General features: G+C 46.9%; 1 protein-coding gene across 1 annotated transcript; it reads left to right on the top strand.

The window, feature by feature from the left end:
* Positions 1–2,474: 2,474 nt before the first annotated feature.
* Positions 2,475–5,039, top strand: LOC123359708 (tumor necrosis factor ligand superfamily member 10-like). Its single transcript, XM_045001127.1, has 3 exons — positions 2,475–2,520; positions 3,355–3,447; positions 4,505–5,039. The coding sequence occupies exons 1-3, from the start codon at positions 2,475–2,477 to the stop codon at positions 4,954–4,956; spliced, it is 591 nt and encodes a 196-aa protein (XP_044857062.1). The 3' UTR covers positions 4,957–5,039.
* The last annotated feature ends 8,170 nt before the right edge of the window (positions 5,040–13,209 follow it).

Genomic DNA, 13,209 nt, shown 5'->3' with positions numbered 1-13,209 from the left:
CATCAGGAGACATTTTCAGCCCCATAACTACATTCATGAAATTACATATTATTTTTCTTTAAAGGCTTGAGAAAATGCCCAGTAAAGTCAATGGAAATATACTTCTGGGGTACAACAGGCATAGGATCAAGTCCTAAATGAAAACATTTCTTAGTTTGAATTCTAGTGGGAGAAGGCTCCTCCAAAAATGGCAAACTCAGAATTCTGTTCTCCCTGTTTCATAATGCCATAACCAATGGTAAAATAGCCCCCAGAGCCCTGGGGTAGCGGGGGTCTTGGGGGCTATTTAAAGGGCCAGGTCTCCAGCTGCCTCTGCTGCATCCCTTGCCTTGCCGTGCCCTCCCTGCCTGCAGCCAGCTCTGCACCCCGTGCCCACAGACTGCCCCTGCCAAACCCCCTGCCCTGTCTCCAGCCAACCCCTGCCACACACCCCTGGGGCCCTGCCCAAAGCCAGCCAGCCCTACACACACCCCTGCCCGCACCCAGCCCTGCATCCCCTGCTCTGTCTCCAGCCAACCCCTGCTGCACCCCCCTGCCTGAAGCCAGCCAGTCCCACACTCCTCTGTCTCCAGTCCTGCCAACCCCTGCTGCATTCCCCCGTGGCCCTGCCTGAAGCCAGCCAGCCCACCCCACACACCCCTGTCTCCAGCCCACCCCACACACCCCTGTCTCCAGCCAGCCCCGCACCCCTTGCCTTGCCTGCAGCCAGACCCTACCTCCAGCCAGCCCCATGTCCACTGCTGCCCTGCAGTTCCCAGGGCAGTAACCCTGCACACCTGCTTCAATGCGGGGGGCAGGGAGCAGCTGGGACCCACACATGTGCACACCCCCAGGGATTGGCGGTGACCCACACATGTGAAACGGCGTTCATTAATAACCAATCAACAGCATATATGAATCAATGTACATAATATATAATTTTATTATTTATATAGTTATGGAAAGTAAATAATACAAGGAAGAAATGAAAGGCTTTTTTTTTTGTAGTCATCCCTGCCAGGGCCCCACCAAAAATGTTTGAATTGGGCCCCGCACTTCCTAAAGCTGGCCCTGCTTAGTAGGTTTTTACAATGGGAAAATTCATAAATATTTTTCTGCACCAGTGTAGTCCTGCAATTATACAACATAGTTGGAGAAAGGCCCTTCACCCTGTCTGCACTACAACTTCTAACACTGCTACCACTGGGAAGACACTTAGGATTCAGAATTTCCTAGAGAAGCAATTGCTGCATATGCATATAGTAGCTGTTTCCATATCCATATAAACACTCTGCTAGAAAGAAAGCTGTTTGGTCAATTAAATGCAGATTAAGGTATTCCAGAGCCATTACATTCTGTAATCTCAGTATTCCTTAGATAATGGCAGTGTCTCTTACATTTCCATGGAGATGACAATGCTTTTGTTGTTCTCATGGAGCTATTACGATTGAGGAGCCATCATTGCTTAATGGAAACTATTCCAGTGCATTCAAAATACCCTTCCCATGACACTGGAACCATGAGTTACAGTGGAGAAATAGTAATGGCTTCAAGTGACAGAATATTTTTGCTTAATAAAGAACTAACATCAAAATTACATGAAAATAAGGTGGGATCTGATTAAAACCTCAAGAAAGCCAGGAATTTATGAGTGAGAACTTTTCACATGAATCTTAGCTCAAGATGTTGAATGTAAGTTTTGTGATAGACTGCCTGAGAACAGGGTATGAGATTTACTACAGTAAATAAGGGTATGTTTACCCTGCCCACATTACAGCGCGGCTGCAGCAGTGCTGTGACATGGGCAGCCTAGTCATGCTGTATCGCCGGGGGAAAGCTCTCCTGGCGAGGGTGGTAGCTTTATCGCCGGGAGCTACAAAGCGCTGTGTATACTGGCGCTTTTCAGTGCTAAAACTTTTGTCGCTCAGGGGGGCATTTTTTCACACCCCTGAAAGACTAAAGTTTTAGCACTGAAAGTGGCAGTGTAGACAAAGACTAAGCCAGATAAATTCCTGCCGTTATTTATATATCAATGGTTTTGCCACTGTGAAAACTGCTGGATCTAATTCTCCTCTGTTGTACCAGAGTTAATCTGGAGTAACTCCAGTGAATTATTCCACAATCAAATTTCTCCAGACCTACACTGGAGTAATTGCAAACAGAATCTGATGCCCTGAACTCTATATTTCCTCTTATTGAGGGCCAGATTTTACAAAGAACTTTAACACTCAATTGGATGAGCTCCCTTGCAGTTTGGCCCCAGATATTTAAAATTACTGCAAAACAGTTTGTTGTGAGAAATGAATGATACAGTTTCCTTTTGATGTCCACTTTTATTTACAAATAGGAATAAAATTTGTTTGATGGTCAAATGCTGGAGTTTGTTCAGTTATGTGGCATATAAGAGTGTGTGGAATAGTTGTGTTTCTGGCATCTTTGTCACTGCTCTACTGATTTCCTAGAAAGAAAACAGTTTTCTTTACGTGTGTTTGCAGATGATATCAAGAAACTATGAAGAAAACATTTCATCTGCGGTGAAAGGTATTTTTAATGTAACACATTTATTTAGCACATAAAAAAGAAACTGCGATGGTAGCAGATGTGCAGTGGTTCCATACATGTTTTCCAGTTGTAGAGAATAGTTCCTAATTTCTTACTCAGTTGTACAGTTCTTCTGCAGCAAAGCATGGGAGATGAGTAACAGTTATTAGTTGGTATTCTTTTAAGAGACATATTAAGCAGTCAGGAAATGTGGTCAAGTTATTAGAGTATTGAACCAGGATTCAGGAAAAGTGCCTGGCTTCTGTTCTTGTCTCTGATTCAGTGATTTTATGCAATTCGTTTAACCTCTCCGTGCTTCAGAGAACAAATAGTACTTTGTTGTTGTGCAGGTACATTAATTAAGGATTGGGCACAGCTCTCCTCTGAAACTGATGCACCCCTGGAGGACTATCAAGAAGCATTCTGGCTCAAGAAGTCAGAGGAAATTTTGCTTGAGTAAAGACCACAGAATTTGGCCTTAAAAGATATTTACCCTTTCCATGAGCACATATTTATTTTTAGTACAGGGTGTTTGGGCACTGGTTTTGAGTGGGGGGAAGATATAGAAGGCTTAAAAAGGCATTTCAAAGAGAGTATGGGAAGTTCAGAGAAATTTTGACCATATCAACCATTACACTTCAATCTCTCATTGATTTGGTCAAATAAAATATTTTGACAAACACATAACTCCTCAAATACCGTCAATTTAGTAATTAGGCAGTCACGTATTTCCATGGAGATGACAATGGCTTTGTTGTTTCTCTAATTCTAATTTGAGATTTAAAATGGTTATTTCTCATCTTCATGTAACTGAAATGTCTCTAACTCTTCCAGGAACTGAAGAACAGGGATCTCAGAACCATGGACACAGAATAGCAGCTCACTTAACTGGAAGCCGCAATAAGAAGAGCTCTCTAGCCACATCAAGTAAGATATTTTGCTATATTGATGAAGGAAGAAAATGGATACAAAATAGGGAAAGGTCACTGAATATGTGTGCTTTGTGATTTTCCAGAAATGAATATTGACTGTTGATTATTCTAGGCACACTTTTTTTGATTGTTTCTCATGGACTTAATGCAATTTTTTTGGCCAGAAAACAGAGAGAGCTTTAAAAAATCAAAGATTTTCTAGTTTTGGTCAAAATAATTCTTCAGCTCACTCTAGTAGTAGTATCAACCCCATTCAACTTGGGTATCTATGGTGCACCTTCCTTCTATGTCTTTAGTTGTTTTTTTTTAATGAAAATTCCCTCTTTGTAACTCTGCCTATCTCCTCTGCAGTGTCTTTTTGGAGAAATATATGTGTATGAGGGCCTAGAAGCACATAAAAAAATTTAAATTCACACCAGATTTATTGAAGGACTTGCTAAAGTTCCCAAATCTTCTGGGGAAACCCAGGGCTGAGTTAGGATTCTCACATTATTTTGCTCAGTAGCCACGTGGCAACTTGGTTTAATTTTCATTCTGTATTTCAGGCAGCAGTGGGGAAGGATTCAAAGATCAAAACTAAAATAAGTCCCCACAAAGTGATGTGCCAAATTGCTACTTAATGAAACTTGAAATCTATGGGCTGGTCTACGCTACCGCGGTAAACCAATCTAACTTAAGCAACTTCAGTGATGTGAATAATGTAACTGAAGTTGTTGTTGTTAGATCCACTTACCGCGGTGGCTACATTGTGCTGTGTTGACGGGAGAGTGTCTCCCGTCGACTTCCCTTATGCTTCTTGGGGCAGTGGAGTACTCAAGTGCTCTCCCATTGCATCGATTGCAGCAGTGCCAATCTACCAGCAAGTGAAGACATACCCTTTAAGAGTGATTGGGCCCAATCCGGGACCATCTGAAGCCAATGGATGCAGGATCTGGCCCATTGCTCTTATTTAGTTTTTGAAAAACAGTCTCATCAGCTAAGAGACAGTGGACTTTGTTGCACACAGCATTATTTAGCTCTATATTCTTCTCTATTTTTTCCCCCTCAAATAGATTCCTCATCCAGAAGAGGTGTTGGGCAGAAAATAAATACCTGGGAACCCTCAAGGAAAGACCATTCATTCCTCTATAATGTGGAGTTGAAAAATGGGGAGTTAATCATACCCAGAACAGGGTTTTATTACATCTACTCTCAAACTTACTTTCGATTCAGCGAACCTGAGAACGAGGATTCAGAATCAGATCCGTTAGCACTAAGCAGAAACCCTAAGCAAATGGTCCAGTATGTTTACAAACTGACGACATATCCAGAGCCTATCCTTCTCATGAAAAGTGCAAGAACTAGCTGCTGGTCTAAAAAGGCAGAATATGGACTTTACTCCATATATCAAGGTGGAGTATTTCAGCTAAAAAGGGATGATAAGATTTTTGTCTCTGTCAGTAACGAGGACATAGTTGACATGGACAAAGAAGCAAGTTTTTTTGGAGCCTTTTTGATCAGCTAAATGATTAACAGAAAACCAGACTCCTAAAGGAATCATTTTTTAAATTCTATAATCTAAGGTGGCAGAGGAGGGAGGAAGCCACTGTGACAATACAGTGACTTCGAAGCAATAGTGGCAATGCAAGAATCCCCACTGTTAATTCATCCTGTGAAAGGTTTGATTGCTCTGATAAATGATCCAGCGGAAGAGCAGCAGGTGGCTACAGCTGCATATGACTGTGCCTTGTATAACAGCACAGCAGATCCCCAAACATGCCAGCGTTCTAGGACTTGCCAGGATTTTAACGTGTCAAAGGTGAATGGTTTTGGCTAGGATCAGATCAAGTGCAGGCAGGCACTGTCTGAGGTTCCCTATAACAGTCTACCAAAGCCTCTCAAAACCTCGTTTGTGACAATCCCTCTGCAGGAAAGGTGGATTTGCACGGGGACTAGATGGAGACTGTAGACTTGCATAGGGGATTAGATTGAGGTTGGAAAATGGATTTTATCATGAACGACACTTTGTACCCTATCCTGCTGACTCTTTCTCCTGTGAGTAATCTTTACATGAGCAGAAGTCCCTCTGATGCCAGTTGGACTGCTCTCTTGAGTAATAAGGTTTGTAGGATCAGGCCCTATGTTTGAATCTTAGATTTCCTAAAATGAAAGGCTAGCAAACAATTAAACTACAGTAGCATTTAAGCACATACTTAACTTTGACATGCGAGTACTCCATTTGAAATCAATGGGATACTCATGTGCTTAAAGTTAAACGTGTTTAAGTGTTGCATGGGATCACAGCCTGGTTATTTTTGTCTTCATTAGGGTATTGTATAGGGTGCTTCTCAAACTGAAAAACTCACAAACCACTATCCACTTTAATCCACTTTAATTAATAACCCAGGTCTGCTTCCCCGTAGAGGGTCCGAGGGGTGCTGGGCATGGGTGTTTGTGGGGGTCTCTGGGCGGGGGGTGGTGCCGCACGTAGGGGGTTCGAGCAGTGCTGGGCGGGGGGGTCTCCAGGTGGCATGGTGCTGGGCATGGGGGTCAGAGCGGTGCTGGGCAGGTGGGTTTGGGGGAGGTCTCTGGGGGGTGTGGTGCTGGGTGTAAGGAGTCAGAGGGGGGCTGGGGGGGTTTGTGGGGGTCTCTGGGTGGTGTGGCGCTGGGCGTAAGGAGTCAGAGGGGGGCTGGGCAGGGGGGTTTTGTGGGGGTCTCCAGGTGGTGTGGCGCTGGGCGCAGGGGGTCAGAGGGGAACTGGGCGGGGAGGATTGGGGGCGTTAGAGGGGGGCGTGGCACTGGGTGTTGGGGGGTCAGGGGATTTCTGGGCAGGGTGGTCTGTGGGGGGTCTCTGGGGTTGTGGCAATGGGCAGGGGGGTAGCATGGTGCAGCACGGGCCTTCCCCCAGGGGAAGAAGCACGATGGCAGCGCAGGGCTGGGCTGGCCAGTGTGCGTCTGGCGGCTCCCGGGTTGTGAACAGTGCCCTTGTACTGGGCTGGGTGGAGCGGGGCTGTCCCTGCCGTGCCATGACCCATCTCCCATTGCCTCAGGCAGCCCCTCACTCTGAGGACTCTGCCCCCCCACCCCATGTCTCCTTCGCCCCTATGCGGGCCCACAAAAGGTTAATCCGGCCCTGTTTGGGGTGCAGGCTGTGGGGAGTTTGGGTGAGGGGTGCAGGCTCTGACCTGGGGCAGGTGTACAGGAGGGGGTGTGGACGTTTGGGCTCGGGGAGGGAGTGTCTGGTCAGTATTTCACAGCGTTCAGTCTCCTGGCTGCACTTGCTTAGACACCGCAGCTCTTCTCTAGCTTATACATTTGCAAAGATGTATCGTTTAAGACAGGGTGACTCATAGACTTTAAGGGCAGAAGGGACAATTATGATCATCTAGTCTGACCTCCTGCACAACGCAGGCCACAGAATCTCACCCACCCACTCCTGTAACAAACCCCTAACCTGTGTCTGAGTTACTGAAGTCCTCAAATCGTGGTTTGAAGACCTCAAGGTGCAGAGAATCCTCCAGCAAGTGACCCGTGCCCCATGCTGCAGAGGAAGGCGAAAAACCTCCAGGGCCTCTGCCAATTTGCTCTGGAGGAAAATTCCTTCCCGACCCCAAATATGGCAATCAGCTAATCAGTTCTGGAAGCTACTGAAGCGAATTAAACTGGGGAGGAAGATGCAGTCCTAAAACCAACCTAAGAAGCTGTTTTTAGAACAAGCTACTGGTTGTGGTGAAGTGAATAAACTACTGCTAAATCCATTCTACTGTTTGATAAAGCCTCAATTTCTGTCAGGTACTAACAGCATCGTCTGAGCCCATCTATAAGGCCAAATAGTGTTTTAACCATATTGGGAATTAATGTGAAACCAGCTCCTCCACCAGAGCAACTTCTTTTGTAATATAGCCTGGTCCACACTTGGAACAGACCTGTACTAGTGACACTTCTGTTGGTACATAGCTATTATCAAAGTTTAACCACGTCTCCCCGAATGTGGTGGGGTTGGGTTTTGTTTGAGGCGAACAGTCGAACGTAGTGGTACACTGCTAAAAAGTTAGTCTTCAAGCAAATTCACTAGCACAATTTTCAGGGGAAAAAAAATCCCTGTCCACACTGACTGACACCCTGCTAGTTACACCCATATCAACAAGCATGGTTTAGTGTGGTTCTGATCCCTGTACGTAGGATACAAGCCAACCTATGCTTAAATGAGAGTGCTCTTCCTCTAAATGTGTTTGTATTTGAAAGCGGACAGTGATGCGGTTCCAAACGTCACAGTACATGTGATTACAAACGATTGAAACAAATTCATTTCTTTCACAAATGCCAATTGAGCGAGGCAGCAGACATACTTAATAAAAATCCAGTCCCTCCTCCTAAACGCTTATAAGTTCTTTTGATAGTTCAATGCAAGACAGTTTATAGACTTGCAGACTTTAAGGCCAGAAGGGACCATCATGATTGTCTAGTCTGAGCTCCTGCACAACACAGGCCAGAGAACCTCACTCATCCACTCCTGTAATAGACCCCTAACCTCTGGCTGAGTTACTGAAGTCCTCAGATCATTATTTAAAGACTTCAAGTTACAAAAAACATCCACCATTTACACTAGTTTACATCTGCAAATGACCCATGCCATGCCCCATGCTGCAGAGGAAGGCACAGAAAACCCCAAAACCAGGAACTCTGCCAATCTGAGTCTGGACAAAATTCCTTCCCATCCCCAAATCTGGCAGTCAATTAGACCCTGAGCATGTGGGCAAGCCCCAGCAGCCAGACACCTGGGAAGGAATTCTTTGTAGTAACTCAGATCCCTCCCCACCTAGTGTCCCATCACCAGCCTTTGGAGATATCTGCTGCTAGCAGTCGCAGATCAGCGACATGCCATTGTCGGCAGGCCCATCATACCATCCCCTCCATGAAGGTATCGAGCTCAGCTTTTTGCCCCCATTGGTCCCCTCGGGAGGCTGATCCAAAACGTCACTGTGATGGTTAGAAACCTTCACCTAATCTCTAGCCAAAACTTGTTAATGGCCAATATCCATTTGTTCTAGTGCCAACACTGGTGCTTAATCTAAATAACTCCTCTTCTTTCTGGTATTTATCCTTCTGATGTATTTCTAGAGAGCAATCATATCTCCCCTCAGCCTTCTTTTGGTTAGGTTAGACAAGCCAAGCTCTTTGAGTCGCCTCTCATATGGCAGATTTTCCATTCCTCAGATCCTCCTAGTAGCCCTTCTCTGAACCTGTTCCAGTTTGAATTCATCCTTCTTAAACATGGGAGACCAGAATGGCCCACGGTATTTCAGATGAGCTCTCATCAGTGCCTTGTATAGCAGTACTAACCCTTCCCTGGGTGTACTTGAACTATCTCGCCTGATGCATCCTAGGGCTGCATTAACCTATTTCACGGCTGCATCACACTGGGGGTCCGGGGCTCTGATAGTTTGGGATGTTCCTTTTCCCATAGTCAGTTCTTTCCCTTTATTGTTTTACCCCACCTGTGCCCAAGGTCACCCTCTTCTTAACTTGCTTTGGTTATTTCAGCTCCAGTTTTTAAATGAGATCTAAGAATTGCAAAGCTGGATGAAAGATCAAACAAACAGAACCATTTGAATGTTGGCACCTGGCTGGTAGAATGATATCTTGGGAAGGGCTGCTGTAATAACCTGGGTACCTACAGCATTTTCTGGTGGGGTGCATAAAGCAATGTCAGCGAGGCAAAAACGATTTTAGGGTGAAAGGGCTTGTCAGGAGTTTGCTCTCTAGGGAGCATGGCACCGCCCAGGGCTTTCAGGAGTGGTGCAGTGGGTTGTATTTAGGAATCTCAAAAGAAAAGGTTAAGATGCCTGGTTCACAATAGCCAGTGAAATCTTGCAAACAATTATACAAATAGACTCTGATGCTATTTAAACAACCTGGTATTAATATCAATTCAAAACTGAAATTAAAATTATGAGATTAAACTCGTGAGAACTGAACTGACACCTAATTTCCATTTCTTAATGCCTGACATTTTGACACTCGCCCACACCATCTTTTTTTTAAAGTGTTGCACAGCACACAGTCACGTTAATTCATGAAAGCACACCAATTACTGACTGCTTGGTGGTGCATAAGCATCTGATTAAGCAGCAAATTAAAACGGTACCACTGTAAGTGGAAATGCATCAACCCAGCTTAGCTCCAATGCATTTAAATGTGAATGAAAAGTTTTGAAATTAAATACATGGCAGGATGGTAAATGGGGATATTACCCAGAAGTGCCTCTACCCAGTCCTGTTCACTTCTTGTCCCAACCCCCCATGAGTTCTGGCTTCTTGGTCAACTCAGCTCCCAGTCCCACATCAGCTGTGTCCTCTCCCAGCCTAACCAGTTTCTACTGCAATTCTTCATCCTCTTCGTCCAGGCAGGGGGTTGGCGCTGCAGCCTCTAAGGCACCTGTGTTAATCACGGTCTCACACTGGGGCTATTTAGATTTCAGGGAACGATTATCAGTGTTACTGACTGGGAGGTGGGAGAGAGGAGAGGCTGAGTGTGAGTTTGCTCCTCACACTCTGGAGGGATGTTCAACCTTGGTAGCCTCCATGTTACCGCATCCTCCCCCCTACCCATGGGTCTCTGCTCATGTGTCAGTGTCACCTTCTGGTCAGAATGTCACTGGCCTCGGCGGAGCTCCCAGACAGCAGCTACATCACGATGGGGTTACAGTACTGAGAGTAAAATACACCATAGGGAGGGTGGCATTAGCCTCAAAGGATGCATTACAGTCCAGGAAGTGTAAGAATTCAAGTATTTAGTTACTTAAAAGTACGCTTGAAAGGATTGGCTTTTTATTAAGAAATTGCAGTAAATGTTGCTTTCACTGCATGCGCGCACACACACACACACACACAAAACCTATTTCTATAGGTAAAATACAGAAATGCGTCTGGAGAAAGTCGAGTTTGATTTAAGGATATTTACACTGTATATTTTGCATGTGACATTGACAATTTGTGTTTGAACAGTTATAAAAATTTGGCTTTGGGAATCTCATTTACTGTCATTAAATAATTGTTGTCTGACCACCCCCATAACTTCCCACAGCTCTGAACATTGAAATTGTAAACATTGAAAAAAGGCTAAAAATAAATATATCCTCTATTGAAATTAAAAAAAAGAAATCGACAAAATGAATGTTGCCAAACCCTTAATTCTATCCTGTGGTGGCACCAGGCAATCGCCATAGGGCTACGAATAAGGCATTTTAGTGTATAAAGTCCCAGATTAGATTATACCGATTTGTAAAGACACACAAGCTCTCTCCCTCAGGGTGTCACCTGCACTGGGTTGTTTCTTTTATTGGTAATTCCCAGAAGGCAATGGATAAATATAGGCAAGTCTCATCTTATGCTGGGGTTAGGTTCCGCTGTCAGCGCGTAAAGCGAAAATCACGTATACTCAAAATTACATTGAGTGTAATGGTGGGCGCAATCGCCTGCACTAAGGGACAGTATTTAAATTGTTATCTTTCTCTCTCTTTGTTTTTGCCGACTGTGCAAAGCTGAGGTCGCACATGTTAAATGCGCGTAAGATGAGACTCGCCTGTAACATTCTATCAGTTATGAAGTGGCCATTTTGGATGTCTGGGGCGTGTCTGTTATTTTGCACTAGGGGACAGGTCCTTGGAGAGACAGAACCTGGGTTTCATTTTAACTTGTCCATGCTCAGAAGCTTCTGGAGTTTGGTTCAAAGTATTTCCATGTTTCCCTGGGCTGCTCTTAAAAGTGCTGCTAAAGAAAGTGGGGAGGGGCAGGAACTCATGGCAGGATCAGTAACTGAGTCCCGTAGATATTTATACCTCATGGGAAGGAGGACGGGGATTGGTGGGTGTCTGGGGATTTAATAACAAACACACAAATATCATTGTTCTTAATGAATTTTCATCTAATTCCCGTAACCCACTAATTATCCCTGGCTGCCCCGGGGAGTCTGGGGAGGGAGTACTAGTAAACTCCTGGGGCCAGTGTGGAACCTAACGCACAAGGATCTTTCTGTGGCCGGCTCAAAGTCACCCAGAGTGAAATTCACTTCCCCAGATAAATCTCTAGTTGCTGGGCTCTACAGAGGGGTGGGGAGGTGAATTCTATTCCCCATTCCTGAACATGGACCCCCCCTATCCTCACCCCAATCTCAGACACTACCCCAACCTTCCCCTGCAGTGATGGACCCACTTGATGCTGCCAGAGCCATCTGCCATGGGACCTATGGGGGCAGAGGCCCAGCTCCAGAACTGCTCCCCCTGCCCACAGCCCCCATGCTGTGCTGGGCTTGCCCTGCCTTTCAGTCTGCAGATGGGTCTAGCTGTTTGGGGACCCCGCCCATGCACCCACCACACACAAACTTCCTCACAACACACATCCCAGCAGGGGCGGCTCTACCTATTTGGCCGCCCCAAGCAGTCATGCGCGGGAGGCGCCCCGGAGCCACAGGAGCAGCGGACCTCCCGCGGGCATGACTGCGGAGGGTCCGCTGGTCGCGCGGCTCGGCTGGACCTCCCGCAGCTGCGGAGGGTTCGCAGGTCCGGCGGCTCTGCTTGAGCTGCTGCAGGCGTGCCTGCGGGAGGTCCAGCCGAGCCGCGGGACCAGCGAACCGTCCGCAGTCATGCCTGTGGGAGGTCCACTGGAGCCGCGGGACGAGCGCCCCCTCCGCAGTCATGCCTGCGGCAGGTCCGGTCGTCCCGGGGCTCCGGTGGACCTCCCGCAGGCATGACTGCGGCAGGTCCGCCGGCCCAGCCTGCCGCCCCCCCGGGAAAGGGCCGCCCCACGCGCGTGCTTGCCGCGCTGGGGTCTGGAGCCGGCCCTGCATCCCAGGATGGGGAAGGAGCATCTGGGGCTGGCTGCAGTCTCCCCTTGCTGCTGTGAGGGGAATGGGGTCGTCCCTCATATAGGACACAAACATACCCAGGAGCAGAAGGGAAAAGTAGTTTCTTCCAGGGGCTTATAAATGTTTGGTTTAGAGTCCTGAGCTCTGTCTTCCTGTTTGTCTCCTTCTGCCCCTTTCAGATCTCTTGGCAAGACAAGGCGGGTGAAGTCATGTCTTTTAGAACCAATTAAAATCCCTCTCTCTGATCTCCTGGGACCAACATGGCTACAACAAGTCTCTTCCCTTTGTACCCCCTCCCCCTCTCACCTCCCCCTCAGCTGAGACTGTCCCATGTGCTGGGGAAATAAGGGATCTGTCCTGTAAGTGGATGGGGTCGTGCCAGCACTGATGGGAGTGAAAGCCTGCCAGCAGCAGCTGTGGGACCCAAGACATAGGGAGAAGAGATGGGAGTGAGCAGGTTATGTTTGTGCAGGGTGTGAGTTACTCATGGGAATTCTGTGCCACTGATTCACGTCCAGCGCAGAAAAGACGGTTACTCACCGTAGTAACTGTTGTTCTTCGAGATGTGTTGCTCCTATCCATTCCAGTTAGGTGTGCGCGCCGTGCGTGCACGGCTCTTCGGAACATTTTTACCCTAGCAACTCCGGCGGGCCGGCTGGGCGCCCCCTGGAGTGGCGCCACTATGGCACTGGATATATACCCCAGCCGGCCCGTCCGCTCCTCAGTTCCTTCTTGCCGGCTACTCCGACAGTGGGGAAGGAGGGCGGGTCTGGAATGGATAGGGGCAACACATCTCGAAGAACAACAGTTACTACGGTGAGTAACCGTCTTTTCTTCTTCGAGTGATTGCTCCTATGCATTCCAGTTAGGTGATTCCCAAGCCTTACCTAGGCGGTGGGGTCGGAGTGAGACG

This window comes from Mauremys mutica, unplaced genomic scaffold (assembly GCF_020497125.1).
Source record: "Mauremys mutica isolate MM-2020 ecotype Southern unplaced genomic scaffold, ASM2049712v1 Super-Scaffold_100167, whole genome shotgun sequence".
Lineage (NCBI taxonomy): Eukaryota > Metazoa > Chordata > Testudines > Geoemydidae > Mauremys > Mauremys mutica.
Note: the sequence above shows the minus strand (reverse complement) of the source record. Positions and strands in the feature narration are given on the sequence as shown.